This window comes from Blennius ocellaris (genome assembly GCF_963422515.1).
Source record: "Blennius ocellaris genome assembly, chromosome: 2".
Taxonomy (NCBI): Eukaryota; Metazoa; Chordata; class Actinopteri; order Blenniiformes; family Blenniidae; genus Blennius; species Blennius ocellaris.
In genome coordinates this window covers 27,596,188-27,613,287 of record NC_137651.1, presented here as the reverse complement: position 1 = coordinate 27,613,287, position 17,100 = coordinate 27,596,188, and the positions used below count along the sequence as shown (strand labels likewise).

At 43.0% G+C, this 17,100-nt stretch overlaps 1 protein-coding gene across 1 annotated transcript in view; it reads left to right on the top strand.

Annotated features, from left to right (window-relative positions):
• Window positions 1-13,141, top strand: part of cadm1b (cell adhesion molecule 1b) — a gene marked incomplete at its 5' end in the record, with an annotated part of 186,763 nt that extends 173,622 nt beyond the window's left edge. Inside the window, 3 exons of the mRNA XM_080511032.1 lie at window positions 2,125-2,175; window positions 12,684-12,812; window positions 13,008-13,141. Of these exons, the coding sequence (XP_080367158.1) occupies window positions 2,125-2,175; window positions 12,684-12,812; window positions 13,008-13,126 (299 nt within the window). The 3' untranslated portion in view covers window positions 13,127-13,141. The remainder of the gene's footprint in view (window positions 1-2,124; window positions 2,176-12,683; window positions 12,813-13,007) is intronic.
• Window positions 13,142-17,100: the final 3,959 nt, after the last annotated feature.

The following is a 17,100-nucleotide window of genomic DNA, read 5'->3' as shown; positions in this document are numbered from 1 at the left end:
CCTGCTGTGACTCTCCCACAGCAAGGGGTCGAGCTATCTTTCCCCGGCGCCACAGCCCAGCATATATTCCCCTGATGAGGAAGCTTTCAGTCCTCCTTAGTACTGTTGCGGACCTGAATTGCCCTCCATTTTGTTTTTCTGATTATTTTGTTTGGGGGTTAGTGACAGGCCTAATCAGTGCGGCGCGGGGCAGAGGATGCTGCTCGGGGCTCCGCCGCACGGCAGCAGGAGACCACCGGAGTGGTTTAATTTGCAGTTTGACTTAATTATCCAGACTGTGGAAAATGGCAATACCTTTCCGTGATTGCCAGACATTATTATTCATACATAATTAGAAAATTAATCTGAAAAAGAAATACAATAACTTGCCGTAATGTAATATTATACAACCCCAGTAAAGTGAAAAAATGTGGCTTTTCTTTGCGCCGTGAGAGTGGCACGACTCTGTGGATGGCTGCTTTGCCACTTGAGGTTGATAATGAAATATCTCAACACAACACAACCCTGACATGGGTATTATTGCACTTTAATGATATCCAAATAACGAATGTGAAATCTTATAACGTTTTTGGTTTTTTTTCCGGGGTTTTGAAATCGCCACCATGAGATTGGTGTTTTCTGTTCCACGGAAATAATCTGATGTATCCATTCATGGTTCCCTGTGGATTCATAGCAATATCGTCGCTGATTCTCTGATACTTAGCTACAGACTTTAACATTTACTGGATGGATTGAAATGAGCCTGGCAAGTGGCATCCTGATATTGTGAGCTTATTGCTTATTGGCAAGGTGGAGATGGAGACGAGTGTCATTAGTGGCCTGTGATAGAAGGCCCAGGCTACAGGACGGTAATGAAGTTGTTGAGGTTTCAGCTGGAAATCATCACAATGGACTGGATAAGGAATGAAAAATGAGGTTGGTGATCATTTGGTCATATATGACAAGGCTGTCCCTCTGGGTTTGATAAAGTTTTTCTATTCTATTCTATATATGCAGGGGAAATGATCGATTTGTAGAGAAAAGGATGGCGAGGAGAGGAAGGCCAGTGAAGAGGTTTACTTGCAGGTGATACAAGAGACTTAGGGCACGAAGATGATCAGCTGTGATAACCCTGAAAGCAGATTAATGGACAAAACAAAATATCTTGATAGCCCTTTGCCGGTTAGAAACTCCAGTATGACCCAAGCCAGAAAGTCTTACTTTCCCCTCGAGACATACATGCTGATCACTTGTTTTTTCCTCATGAACTAGGATTTACTCATTTATCGAAACGGCACCGATTGCATTTGCTCTCAGAGAAGAACTGACTCACAACTGGCCCAGGTAGGTACTGTGCGTCTGTCAGAGGCTGAGGTTTGTGCCGGTTGTGTCTTGCAAATGATGTCACAATGGCCGCCTTCCTGAGCAGGACACTTTGGCTTCATTTTCTCCAGCGGGAAAAGTGGAAACCGACCTGTCATCCAACGCAAACTGCAGTTTATATGGAAACCCTGTCAGGAAATCTACTTACATCAGCAGTACGACCTGTACGACGCACAGGGGTGCATAAAAACCCTGGAGAAGAACGTGACCTTACTACTGTCAAAGGTGGACTATTTGGAGAATAAAAGCATTTTAGCATTGTTAAGCGTGCTTGCATGCAGATTTCAATGAATAGCTGATCATTAGGAAAACAAAACCAAACTGAACCGTCTGCTTGTTGAAGCCATGCCGTCTATTCTCGAGTTGCTCCTTCAGATTAACAGTCTTGACGTAGCACAGAAACATCTTCCAGTTTTCGTTAAGTGGTTAGAGTCAATCAGAGCCACTTCTTTTTGTCTGAGAATTGTGTCACAGCACTGAGTGTCACGCACTGCAAAGCAACAATAGTGAGTCGTACCTAACACGCGCTGTTTCAACACTCCCATGACTTTTTCTTTTAGAAATGCAAACCTGCCCTCCAAGTTCAGCTCCATAGCTTTTTTAGCATGGGCTCACACAGTCGCTGAAACATGTGCATGTTATGATTTCTGTAGTGCAGCTTCTCATCTTCTATGACTTTTGTCGCTTTCTTTACTCTTGTCTTTATTTCTTATACATGTTCTTTATTTTTTTATTTATTTATTTTTTACTCTTTTCATCTAGATGCTCCCACTACTCTCCCCACACCCACCACCAACCCAGTCAACACGCAAGGTACTGTATGCCCCCCAACTGTGTGTGTGTGTGTGTGTGTGTGTGTGTGTGTGTGTGTGTGTGTGTGTGTGTGTGTGTGTGTGTGTGTGTGTGTGTGTGTGTGTGAGCTTGCATGCACGTCTGATAAGGTGTTTGGGGGGTGGGGGTGGGAGGGGGGCTTGTAACTACAGCAAAAAGAGACTGTGGATGGCCAGTTTTAATCAGATAGTGCTGCTGATAGGTGACAATGAGGACAGGCGGTGCAGGCCTGTCAGAGACACCTGTCACAGCCTTTTTCCAGTCACATGTTTGATGTGAGAAAATTTAGAGACTCTGCTTTGCTGCCCTGCTATCTTATCAGCATCTGCAGCTATATCTCACCCGGCCCATCCATCATATTATAATGCCCTTTACATCTCCTCTACAAATGCCAGTCACATTTTGTCATTGCCGGGCCGAAAAACATCAATAACTATTTTCTCAAAGACATATGAACTCAATGAAATGCGGTTCATTTTGCCACGTTTTCTGACAGTGCAACCTTTTGGCACCTCGTGTACACCCTATTTTATACTTTGATTCCCTTCTGTTATAAAAATTCATTTCAATATTGGCCATTAAAGAAGGAAAAAAAACCCACTGCTATTATTTCAAAAGCACCGTCAAGGCTAGACAGCTGGGGAGGCAACCTTGGGAGTTGACATTTGGATATGCCAGAATGTGACATTTCAATACAAAAAAAAAAAACTATCCTTAAAGAATAGATCAGTTTATCAATAGCTGCTTTAGAGATATGGCAATTTTTGCTCTTTTGTCACAACCACTCAGCTTAAATATCTGGAGTGGTAATATACAGCACCAACAATAAGTTTGAAACCCAAACTGAGAGTGCGTGCAGTGTGACAGCTCTCAGCGCTCATTTTTACATTAATTCCATGAAAAAACTTGCCTTTCAGTCATATTTATGTGCCGCACTAATTCAAGTATTAAAACCAGGGTCATATTTATGAATGCTGCTCGAGAAATCTCAATTCACAATGACTCGACTCAACTCCGTTGCATGTCTGAAATCCCTTCCTTGTTGCCTGGAATTTCTCCACCGAACCAACATTTCTTCTGCTGGGGCCGGAGTATCTGCAGTACTGTTTGTCAGTGACTGTGCTGCATGCTCACAGCCTCATTTCAGCTCTCTGGCTCTCTCTGGGCGTGGCGTAAGCCAAAACAGGAAGTTTGCTTTGCAGAGCTGTGCATTGCTCTGCAGTTTTCTCTTCCCCCGATGCGGCCGTGTCTGTGTTTTCCGCCGTAGCATTCCAGTAATTTCCGAAGGACAGGCTTGAAAGAGGATTTAACGTGATTTATGCAGTACATGCTGGGAGGATGTAATTGAGCTTTCTTGCAGTTCACTACTCTTCTAAATACCCTGTCACAGGGGCAATGCTAAGCTGGCTTGCGGTAGATTGCTTCGCACTACCTTAATCAGCATACCACCACAGTACAGCATTTTTCTCTCGCCAATGGGAAAGTATATGGCGAAATGTCTCACTCGCACAAAATAAGCACAGTGTTAGTTGCGATAACAACTGTCAACAGCATCCCTGATCTGCTAACGAGGTCAGGGGTCATCGAAGCATCTGATCCTCAACCTGAAGGTAAAATCTGTCCATTTCTCAAGGCGTTCATTTAAGTTGTCACATATGAATCAAATTGTAAGACTTTCACAAATCCCAAATCAATCTTCCTATCTGTGTTGCCACGTCTTACTACTGTCACTCAGTTGGTAGTGAGTCGTCTTCCATTCCAAACCTTGGTGGTTCGAGCCCCGGTGTCGCTCTGTCTACCTGTCAGAGTGTTTTTAGGAAACACAGTGAAGTGATTGGCGTACGCAAGAATGACTGGAAGTCAATTTACCAATTGTATTTTCCAACGACAGAGTTTAACAAAATTAAAGCAGGGCATTAGTCTCCACAATTTACCAAGTTACCGAACTTACTGAAAATACAAATCATCCCAAAACATTCCAGAGAAACCTTTTAGAAGCCTCCTCATCGCTCGCGTGTATTAGTCTACTTCTGCCACAGTTTTCTCGAGGAGCTCGTGGTCTTGAAGGCTTGAGGGGAAGGAGCCAAAACACTTCTTCAATACACAGCTACCAATCCTCCATAGACCCAATTAATCAATATTGTTGCACTGCAAACAGCATTCAGCAGCAACCTGTTGCTCCCTAGACATCTTTCACACTTTAGCAGTGCTTTCATACATCAACGAAGCAGCAGAAGGAAGTCTGTTCACCGCAATACTCGTATCGACATGAACGAGTGATCCTGTAAACGGTAACCTCTTCTATACTCAGTTTTTGTGTATAGATGCAACAAGTGATACGGTCATTTTAGTCCAGCAGCACAATTTGGCCTCGTTGGTAAAATGCTAGCATCATCTTGTCTACATTTTGACAACTGTAGACGTTGCCAGTGTTTCAGTGCAAATAGGTATACGTGAGCAAAACGTTAACATTTATTCAGGTAACTTCTGATGCAACATCACAGCACTTTAATTAATGTATTTTATTGATCCTGGTGTAAAATACATTAAAATGCTGAAAGGCCACGTCCTTCATTTTGCAGCATTCAGCAGCCATTGTTTCACAAATTCACCTCCACAGTGTGGTTTCCATTAACTACTGGTGATAATTTGATTCACTACGGCATCACTCAATCTCATTATCAAGCCATGTATGCACAAGGGGACAGTGAAAAGTTACATAAATTGAATTGTAGATTACTGTTTTAGTCATTTGTGCACCTTACAATGCAGGGTTGACCAGTTGGTGGGTTGGGTTTGGCCCATGGGCCTTATGTTTGAATTACACTCTTGATATTTGCTAAAAAAACAGACGAGAAGAGGAGAATGTACACAGGTGCACAGGTCATGTTGTGTCAATCAGGGGTGTCAAATAGATTTGAGCCGGAATTGTAAAATAGTGCCACAATAAGGCCATTTGAATGAAATGTAAAAATACAGTGAATACAGTGTGGCAGGCCGATTGGAGCCTCTTTCTGGCCCCTTTATGTTTGACACCCCTGGTATAGATAATCATATTCTCTCAAAAATCGGCTTTAAGTTTGGGCTCATTTAAGATAGATTAATATTACTTTGCTCACATTGATCAATCCTCTCATTTCACACACTGCCTTAAGACACATAGCTTTTGTGTTAACGGCGCTGGATCACAGGGTTTTACTGAGATCTTACTTCAACAGTGTGTCAATGAACAAATACATTTAGCTTTGTTGTCACTCATACATCCAGAGAAATAGAATATCCATCGAAGTCTCCTCCCCAAATGTAAAGGAAAACATGGAATGTGCTTTGTGGAGGACAATTGGTGCAAAATAATGGGTATGTTGAAAAAGAAATGTTGTGGCTTTACGCGCCGTTTTTTTGTTTTTTTAATATGATTATTTCTTGTTTTCCCATCTAGCCTCAGAACTCCGGAGCCTAAATGCTGTTCAGAGCAGTAGGGGAGCAAATGCCACGGCGAAGCACAGAAACTCGCAGTTGTTTGTGTTCTGTGCTGTTTCATGTTGAGAAACTTTCACAGGAGTTCATATTGTCAGGTCTCTCGGTGTCTTCAAAGATGCACGGAGCGTGTGTGTGTGTGTGTGTGCGTGTGTGCGTGTGTGTGCGTGTGTGTGCGTGTGTGCGTGTGTGTGTGTGCGTGTGTGTGTGTGTGTGTGTGTGCGTGTGCGTGGACCACTGGGGAGCGATAAGTCACCGTTTCATAAGAATATTTCTTTCATGTGTTTGAAAGTTTTCAGACCTTGTTTCTCTCTGCGTGTTTCTCATTGAATATTTACACTAAGACTAAAAGCTTTTAGTTGCCGTCTTGTATGGGGAAAAGTTGCAGCAGATATCTGTGACCTTCACTCTCATTGATCTAAACACTTGATCCAGACATATCGCTCCGAGCGCTGCAGTGTGCAGCTGTTTTTTTTGTTGTTGTTGTTGTTTTTGTTTTTTTTATTAAACAAATCATACATTTTATTATGAGAGAGGCAGAATATTGTCCTCAGGATAGAGAGTCTGAGCGTTTAAAATACACATTAGATAAATAAATAAATAATGCAGTACCCCCCCCCAGTAAATCACTGCCGGTGGGTGTACTTCTGGACAGAGGGGGGAATTTATCCAGAATCTTCAGCTCAGAGGGAATAAAGGGAGTCTGTGGCGATAATGCTCCAGCTCGTCAGATGCTCAGAGATGATCCAAGGCAGGGACATCATATCCTGACTAAGCCTCCGGTAAACCCCCCCCTCTCCCCCTGCTTGTCGAGAGGAGCCAGCGGAAAGACAGGGAATGAGGAATTATGTTGTAGACTTGATTGAAATCGCCCTATGTTTTCACAGATCTGCCTGCCAGGGTAAGTTGTTGTTTAGCATGCTTTAAAAAGACCTTTGCTGATTAATTGAAAGGCAAACGACGGGCCGGGCGTACGGAAGGGCTCGGTGTCTCTCACACACTTTTCAAAAAAAAAAAAATTTAAATTAGAAATGCTCCTCAGATTTGAGTTGACAAAATTACTTGCATCTCTGCATAATTCATTAGCTAAACATGATAAGCTGAAGGCAAATGTCGACGGTTTGCACTCATTTGTTTTGCGGACAGAACGAACCTGTGAGTTAACAGCCAATAAGAGCTTTGAAAGCAAACATTACGCTCCACATCAACCCGGATATGGCCTCCGCGCGTCTCCCTTTAGATTTTGCTAACGCTACTCGCACTAATACACTTTTTATTGCTTGCTTGGCTAAGCTGTCTGGGATTTGTAAATCTTTATGACTTTCTAGCATGCGGTGCAAAGGATACATACATGACTCGGAGGTATTGTGGTGGGGTTTCTTTTTGTCTGTTTGTTTGTTTGTTTTGACAGAGCACGTGGGATTTCTTTCTTTCTCCCTTGTGAGAAACTCTTGCGATCTGGTGCCAGCTGGTATTTTAGGAATCCATTTCTGGCAGGTTGGCAGACATGTTTTGTTTGCCGTTTCCTCCCCCCCAACGCCAGTGCTTTCTAGGTGTTGGCAGGTCTCCACTGCTGTTTAGTGTTGGAATTCAAGTCTTAACTCCGTGCGCACCATTGACTGCAACAAAGAGTGTTACGAGTGCATTTAAGTATGCGACGTAATTAGTCATTAAACATTTACCAATGCCGCTTTAACCCTCACTTGTATCATTTCTCTTTGAAGTATTTCATTGGAAAAATTAAAGAATCATTTGGATATGCTAATTTTTTTTTCAGCTCGCATTTGTTTACTCTGATTCCCTGACTGAATACTTGATTTATTTTTCCTCCCTGACCTGCAATATTTTTTTTCTCTCTTTAAATAGTTATTAAAGAAAGTAAATATTGTAATGGTCCATTTTAATTGGTCTCCAGGGAGCAGGTTGGTAATGCTGGCCCACCCCCAAGTTAAGAAGAGTATTTCACTGCCGTAATATTGTTGGTTTTTTTTGTTTTTTTCATGGAAATGTTGTAAATGGTTATGAGAGCTCTTCTTAGCACATTAGGGTTTGAAGATTGAATGGAATGTGCCAATGAACTCCTCATTTCCAGCTGATAAAGCATCGCTCCGTACAATCTGTCTCCGCGGCACACCGCGCGCAACTTTAGCAAGAGCGCAATGATTTCCATTATTTCGTCAACCTTTTCCCGCGCCTTGATCTCCACCGGGGTGAGGGCGGGCTGAAGGGAAAGATGAAGTGTCGATGGGTGCTCCTCTCTTTTGTGCGGGGAGTTTTTGCCAATCTCAAAACATACAAGGAACTGTCATTGAGGAGTTCAAGTTCACCCTCACACTTTCCATTCAGTTGCCATTTTATTAGCTGTAGTCAGACCTTCACTTGCATCCCGGCTCCGCCGCTAAATGTCAGTGTCGTGTTTGTACATCTTCCAAATCATTGTTTGGGTTATTACAAAGGACTCGGGGAATCTATTTAGCGAGCAGGCAGTGGCATTGGAATTCAGCTGAGGACAATGTTTTTCTCTGTTGATGGTCTGCGACAACAGCAATACAAAATATGATTTGGTGGAGATTGCCCACGTATGCTCATATTATTACATTCATTTCCCCTTTCGAAAAGTAACAAATGCAGAAGCCCTGGATGTTAGCAGTTCAATGTTGCTGAACAGCTATTGACAGTCCTTAAGTGTATTTTGCAGCAAAGCCTTGCAGAGTCAGTGGGAGTCTGTTCACAGCAAGCAGAGGTTTTTCTGGATCCATGCGGGAAAATCATTGTTTCAATTATACCTGTGTAATTACAGCTATAAATTGTCATGTGTTCATGTATTTGGGATGTTGCGTGTGTGGGTGATTTGGCTGAGGGGGAAAAAAAAAAAAAGAGTGAAAAATATGAGTTTGAGTCGAGGCTGGTGACGAGCTCTGAAGTCACGGCGACAGCGGCAGCCTGATAGGATGCTCTGTTACTGACCGGAGCCGCAATTTGTCATTCCGGTAGAGAATGGCGAAGGCGCAACTGTAAAGCACAAGGTACCGAGGAGTTCAGTGGACCAGTTTTCACCGCTGCGCAGACACGGGCATCAGTTGCAAATCCTCTTTATTCCCCCATAAATCCCCACGCCTGTGGACATGCTGTCAGGACGGCGGCGTGGGTATGTCAGCACTCCCCCGATCGAGCCGTGAGACGAGCAGAGCTGCGCCGCACCGGCGAAATGGACACCAGCCACATTACAGACATAATCAAATTCTACTTAATTCAAGTGAGAGGCCGCAAAGGCTGCTGTAATAATACTGTCTGTCATTGGGAGCCTTTTTTTTTTTTTTTTTTTTTTTTTCCTCCGACTACAACACCTTCTGCTTTTGCAAATACATGTAGGGCCACCGAGCAGATCTCGGGTGTGGTACGGTGCTGAATGACAAAGTAATCCACGTCGGGAGAACGATGGTGATGAAAATCTAACCCAGCAAGAAAACACACAGAGATCTCGGTCAGACAGATCGGCGCCGATACAGATTAAATCTCCATTTTAAATCTGTTAACCAAATGAGGTGAGCGAAGAAAAACATGTCCAGGACGACAGCTCATGCAGACGTACGACTGCGTGTCTGCACAGCTGGGACATCCAGACGTGACAGGTTTTGCAGGTAAAGTTGTCCAATCATATCGAGGCTGTGCTGCTTGTTCCTGTGTCTTTCAGCAAAACATTGAAGCCAAAACAACTTTAATAGTTTGACACGGGTGCTTGATTGGGTGAACAAAACTCTGGATACGCTCGCTTCACTTCATTTTCTCTAAAATAGTGCCTTTTGAGTCACATTTCATCAAGTTTCCGATGTTTTGGCAAGCATTCGGCACCTTGGTGCAGCTTCCTTTTTTCTTGATTTAGAAACGACCTGCAACTATTAAGTTGAAAACTCTTTACACAAAAGAAGTCTGCAGGAAACTGATCAGTATCCAGACAAAGCTGTAATGTTATAAGAGGGAATTATGGGTACAGGAGGAAACAAAAAATGCAAATATCACATATCAAGGGAATAAAATGTTCAATTATTTTGATTCAACCGATCACCGCTTAAGTATTATCAAAGTCTAATGAACTTGGATTAAATTGTTATGTAGGATTCAAGGATTCAAGGATTCAAGGATTCTTTATTGTCATATCAAAGAATGATACGAAATTTGGACTCAGGTAGAAGAATAGGTCCGTATAAATGTAAAACAAAAGTCCTAAATTTAACTGGACGAACCCGCAAAAGACCTAATAATTGTTATGTAAGCTAGGTGTGAATCTCCGCTCACAAAATACTGCTGTTGTGTGTATTTTAGTCCTCCCGCATGAGTCAGGCTCCCTAAATGCTGCTGCTTTCATTCCTAATAATACAACAAGTCGAATCTGTTTCCTCCCTGCTTGAGGTAATATTAATTTGTGAAATGCTGAATATGTTTGCACAGGTGTACGTGCTTCTCCTCACTAACACTGACCTTTATGTTTGAAACCTTCGTACAATAAACTTTAGCCCTGTTTTGGATTGCATTATATGCCTCTGAAGCTCTTTTACAATACGTTTGGATGGAAATGAGCACGACAGCAATATTTATTGCATGTATATTGAATGCGAGGCCATGTATTTTTACAGCTCTGCTCGTGTAGTAAAAACAGAACTGATAAACAGAAAACCAGTGTTCAGTAGTGTACTTAATGCAGGCAACATGGAATGCAACCAACCATAACAGTTGATACTGTGGGTGTTATGGGATTCTTAGTTCCTACCTGACATTTTTTGGTGATGGAGTCTCAGGCTCTTACTCCGGGCAAATTTTTTTTTCTTCTACCTGTTAAATAAAACTCTCCCTCGGTGTGTAGAGGCGGCCGAGACCCCGCATGTTTCCTCGTGGATGTGTCAAACGAACGACAGCGGGGAGCAAGGTGAGGGCAGGAAGGTGTGGGGTGAGGGGAGGGAGGGAGGGGAGGGAGGACAGGATGCCACACAGGCCATTTAGTGGGAGCATGTTCATTAGCATGGAGCATGGGCCGCCCCCGATCCTCCGGGAATGAGCTGTGCTATCTGACATCCCCGATACAGTAAACAAACGCACGGCAGCCACTTTGCCCCGTGAAGAAAAGTCCATTTTAAGGAGCGCACTCAACTGAAACCAAACTTTTCTCATTAATTAGCTTCGCCGAAGCTCCTCTTCCAAGATGTCCACCTCCAAGATGTGAACATGGAATAATGGTGCTGTTTTTTTTTTTTTGGGGGGGGGGGGGGGGGGGGGGGTGGTTAAGGCAATGTGCGATTTATGCTGCTCATCATTGGACCCCTTCGTCTCGGCTCCACTTGGCAATGCCCTCAAAGTGCTGAGAAATTCTGCACCCTCCACTCGTCTTTTATCAAAATCATTCAAGTTCAGAGCATGACTAGTGAGATTGATGGAAAATTGAGCTGCTCTCTCATGCAGCAAAGAACAGTGCAGCCATTCCCTCACCCGCCACTCCTCCATCAGTCCAAATGTGCACAGATATAGACTATTGATAAATGCCTCTGAACTATTCTGAGACTGGAAATTTAAAGGCTTCAGATTTTGCCTTGTTCTTCTGCGGCGCACGGATAAATCTGGCTAAGTGCTAGACAGTGATACTCCCTGACACCTGAGGCTGCCGCGTATTTCTCTGCATGGGGACACCGGGCGCCAATTTATCTCCAGACTTGTGTCTATTTCTGATGATTGAGCTCTATAACTTCCAGAAATGGCCTCTTAAATCACAGTGCATTTTACAGTGTGTGAACTCTCGCTGAAATTGCAGACGGTGTCTACTGTTTCATGGTGAAATAACTGTCTTAAAACATTTTTCAACATTGCTCACTCAAGTGGTTCGGGCAGCCATCTCAGCGACGGGAGTACTACAAACTTTCATATAATGAGGCAGGTTCAGCAGTGTGACACCACGAATGTAGACTCCATAACCTAAAGACACAGTCCACTTTAAAAAAAAAAAAAAAACCTGTGACAGCAGCTTATCCAACCAAAATTCTGGGGCTGGTTTGGCATTTTGAATTTGCTCAGTGTGTCTCCATGTCCACTTTCTCTATTTTAACTGCGGATAAACTGATTTATACCCCCCCCCCCCCCCCCCCCCCCCATTCAGGTTTAAAAGCCGGCTTGGTCGTGGCTATTGTAGGAGCAGATTTATTAAATAATGCATGTAGTCTCTGCCATTAAAATACAAAAGCAAACGCTGCTTGGACTGCAAGAGTAAAATGCTTTCTGATCCGCTCCAATATTGCCACCAACGCACCTGATCTCAAGACAAACAATCCCAGCGGCTCAAAAATGCCCGTTAACACATTCACATGGACAATCTGAGCTTTTGTCACTGTAAACCTGGCGAAGACTTTGATGTTAATCTGAGCGGTGCTGCGAACACGCCGCACGCTGAATCTGTATGTTTTGAAATAGTATAAGTTTTCTCCTTCAAAGGGAATCCAACCCTTTCGACTTTCCCGTTCAATGTGATATTTGAATATACTGGGTGATGTCGAACGGATTTCATGAGCAATGAGACGATCATGCTACAAGGAGAAGGGAAATCAATGAGGAAGAATTAAACTTACGCCTAATTTGGGGTTATTCGGATCAGGATCGCTGGCAGCATTTCTCAGGGTTTGTCAATCAGTATGAGCTCAATAGTCCAAAGCTCTATTGAGAGATGTTTAGTTACACTTCGTGCAGCATTTAGAAACCCTGTGCTGTGATATCATCTCCTTTTCTCTATTGGTTAACAATGTAAGCCGACATTCTCCTCAGCAGCCCTTCTCAAGTGTTTCCACTGGGCGGTTAGGTCATGCTTCAAATGCTTTGAGACAAAACAAACTGATTTAGCTTATTTTGGCAGCCTAATGATTTAATGGGCAGAGCCTCCGGTGCGGTCCACCTCCGTGTGAAGGTATTAGTCTTGTTCCTCGCTGAGAGGGCTTGCTGATCATGAAAATTATTTACGGTTATTGTCCTGTTTTTAGACTCCAGAGCCGGCGAGGGGGCACCACAGAAAATTGACCATGCTGTCATCGGAGGAGTGGTTGCCGTGGTGATGTTTGCCATCCTCTGTGCACTCATTGTTCTTGGTCGATACTTTGCCAGACACAAAGGTAAAGCACCGGCAGTGCAATCATACTTGATCATGAACACATCTCCAGAGTTCAAGTGTGTGTTGTTTTTTTTTGTATGTGTGTGTTGCTGTGACTCAAGTGTAATAGGATAGAAGAGTGTGAGGAGGTGCAGGGCTGGGGGGAGGGGGGGGGGGGGGTCGCCGTGTGGCTAATTCGTCTTTTTTTTCTTCACAGGAACTTACTTCACACACGAAGCCAAAGGGGCGGACGATGCGGCCGACGCGGACACGGCCATCATCAACGCCGAGGGCGGACACAACAACACAGACGAGAAGAAGGAGTATTACATCTAAACTGGACAGGCCAGGAGAGACGGGTGGGGGTGCTGGTGGTGGTGGTGTGGGAGCATTGTGTCGGGGGGGGGGGGGGGGGGGGCTGAGAGGGCGGGATTTAAAGTGGAAGAGAAGAAGGAAAAAAAGTGGAAAGTAGGACTGGCATGGCCATGTGGTGAGACGAGGCTGATGCTCCTGTCCGACCCTCCCTGGACTGCCGGGGCCGATTCTGTACAGTTTAATTATTTTACAGACAATTTTGTGCCTTGTTCTATTGCTTTTATTTGTTTTGTTGTTTTCCCTTCACATGCTTGTTGGATTGCCCCCGCCCCCTCCACCCCCACATATAGTCCACCTGATCCTTCGTTGCGTTTGGCTTTTGGAGGAGATTAAATGATTCTGGTGTTTGTCTGTGTGTGCTGCCGCTAGCTTTTAGCTCGTGTACGGACATCTGAGGAGACGGCTCATCTGCATTTTCTAGTCTTTTTTTTTTTTGAGTTATCCTCCAAAATTGGAGCACAGTGTCAACACGTTGCTCCCCGCCGGGTCAAATCCAACAGTGCCCGCAAATTTCATCTCACCTTCCACGGGCGTGTGCAGGTTTCTGACTCGATTCAACACATTCAGATTAAACACATTCGTTGGGAGGTCAGGCTCGCCGTCTCCGTCACTTTCTGGGTGATTATGCTCATCATAGAATGTATTTTGTTTATGGGGATAAAGTAGGAGTGCCGTCACACATCGTTTCACGCCAAAACCGCCAGGACTCCTCGGTGGTTACAAGATCTGATAATTAGTAGATATGAAGTGAGTTTGGAGTGCGTGTGTGTGTGTGTGTGTGTGTGTGCATGCGTGCGTGTGTGTGTGTGCGTGTGTGTGTGTGGGTGGGCTCGGTTGGAGATTCCTCTGAAATACAAGTGAAATGCCCATGGAGATAATATGAAATGTCTGTATCAGGATTGGACGATAGAAGAAAGTAGTTTGACAGTGTGGGGGAAATTTTTTTTTTTTTTCTGTTTTGATTTTTGTGCTCGGATCACCACTGCCATGTCTGTGTGATAAACATGAAGCGGCGGCAGTTTGTTAGCTTTAGCCTAGAAGCAGGGCGTCTCGACTGGCCTGAGCTTTCCTCGTGCTTGTTTGTTGTTTCTTTTTGGGCAAAATCGAACTAGTTGCATCCAACCCTCATCTAATAATGACAACAAGCCCAGCAGAGTTTGCGGCGTGTCGGCTGGAACTTTCCCACTTACACCAAGAAAAAAAAATGTTAAAAAAAATAAGAAGAAGAAGAAAAAAACTGGCCCTGCTGCATTGATCATAAAAACGTATTAAAATGTATTATTTGTTAGTTATTGGTACGGCCCGCTATGTGTGCTTTTGCTTTAAACATGAGGTTTTTCACATTTGCATACCACACATGGTCAACCCTGAACCAAATCTAAGAATTTATCGAGTGTGCGTGCGTGTGTGGCCCACGTGACACAGAGTTCTCCTCTCTATAAAATTGGCCTTTTATCTATTGACCACGAAACAGTGATTTCACCCAGAAGGACTTTGATTAATACATTTTTTTGCAGGATTTTATCTTTTGTTTTGATTGTCCTGTGTGAAGAAAGGAACGAATGTCAGGCTCTCAGTGTTACCTTTCAGTTATGTGTATACAGTATCAAAGTATGTCTGTGTGAAAACCAAGTAAAAAAAAAAAAAAAGACAAAAGAAGAAAAGAAAAAAAAAACTGCTTTTTTTTCCCCCCCTGGCTTAGAAATACTTGCATATGGCATACTTTCCTGCCCGTACCCACACACCAGTAAAAAGACGTTCAATCACAGCAAACATGAATCGGTTGTACTTCCTTGCTGCCTGTAAAGACATTTTACCTTTGGGCTGCCTTTGATAACTTGTGAAGGCTCTCGGCCTCACAAGTTATCAAAAGATTTGCGTACAGCTTTAGACTTGGTCTGGGAAAGATCATTTTTCTCACTGTCATCCTGCAGCCTGAAACCTTCACACAGGAGCCATCTACCGATACAAATCCCTCGCTTTTCTTTCTTTTTTTTTTTTTTTTACTGTTCATTAACACAAATCATCAGTGTGCACACTATCCATGCTTCACGCCTCCATCACAGCTAGAAGAATAAAAACCTGCCTGGTAATTAGCCAGTGATTCCATTGCATTGCCTGAAAAGAAATCTGTAAAATGTATTATGGAAAGAAAAAAAAAGAAGAAGAAAAAAAAAAGGATAACCACTGCCTTAAACCCACCTCTTGATACTTATCGTTATAATGGAAAAGACTGAAGGACTTCATTTAGTGCCTTCTGCTGATATTGAGGCATCTGGTTAGTATCGTTCGGTATCCTCACACATCATATCTTGTATATTTCTGTCCTTCCTGACTGACAGGGCCAATGCTCATCCACGTCTGTGCTCATGCGCCATACACCCGCATCACTGTTACGGCCCGCGGTAGAATAACGCCGGGACTCATGACGTGCTGAATAAAAAGTGTTCGTTTATCGCGGTGGTGTGGCAGCCTCCACTGACTAGAATGTCGTGTGCCAGGATGAGGTAATCCGGTCGTAATTATTTTCTCAGCTTCTCTTCATTTGTTATTTGTGTGGATATTTTCAAGGACAAGGCTCACTAGTATTATCAGAGAGGAATACAGTACTAAAAGTTATAGTAAGCTACAATACAAGTAACTATTTTCTGGATCGTAGAGTTTTCTGTGTCATGGGAACAGTTATGTGCATGACATTTTATTCTGGGGTTTGATATTTATCTTTGATGGTGGCTGCGACTTTTAATCTAGGTACATTGAGAGGTCGTTGGACGCATTGTTCTAATCCAGCTTTCTGATTTGTTTTTTTTTTGTTGTTTTAAATATTTGATATTTAGTATGTTTGTTTTCACTCTCTCAGGTTCATGAGTGTTAATAGTTGTGTTTTTCTTTTGCATCTCAGGTAGAATGCAAAGTTTTAAAGGCCCCAAGTATATACTGTAGTACCACAGCTATTCAAGACGTAACTAAAAAAAAAAAACCACAAGATGTACATGTTTTTTTTCTCAGTTGTACATGTTTATGTGTTCTTAATATGGTGCACTGTTACGGTAAACGTTAAATATTATTTTGCATAGACGTAGTTCACAAAGAAAGAAAAACTAGATTTGTTAAGCAGACGCAAACGATGTACAGTCAGTGTCGACAAAATCACAATAATGTTCATGAAACTTCTTCTTCTTCTTCTTCTTGTTCTTCTTCCACTGTAACACTTTGCTCATGCAGTATTGGTTATTTAGTAATTATAGGATGTGACCAGACAGTCAATCAATCAAGCATCTGTTTTGCATTCAAGCATAACGTTTCCTAGATGAAGACGGTGTATTTACTGTGACATGAAGTTTTATGAATGATCTGTAATGTCCTGAATATTTGGATGAAACTAATGTTTCAAGCCTTGGGGGAGGGAGGAGGGCGGCGTTGGGGTGGGGCGGGGGTCGTAGTTGTTTTATAAACCCAAGATGATCGCTTTTGTTTTGTTTGGTTTTTTTGTTGTTGTTGAATCTTAAAAATTCCGTTCCCAGGTGACTTTTTTTTTTTCTTCTTTCTTTTGTGTAGTGAAGAGGATGTTTCTCATATGACCATGCATATTTTGTATTGGTTCACACCAACATTTTTACAAAAGAAAAGAAAAAAAAAAATCAGAAGAGTACTTGTCTTAATAAAAAGATCTCAATGTTTAAAGTGGTGTGCTGCTGTGACTTCCTCAAAAAACTTCTTTGTTTTTTGTTTTGTTTTTCACACGTTGTTGTCCCGTCCTGTTCTGTTCTGAATCTATTATTCTCCCCGCTTGTTGAATACGTTATCTGGCTTGAACCTGCTCACTTCATGCCGAGCTGCTCGTCAAACTTCCCCCAAGAAGAGCCTTATCTTGAGCCGAGGTAACCCGGGAAGCTTGGATGTGTGCGTGAGCAGCAGCAGTCTGTGGGCCCGTC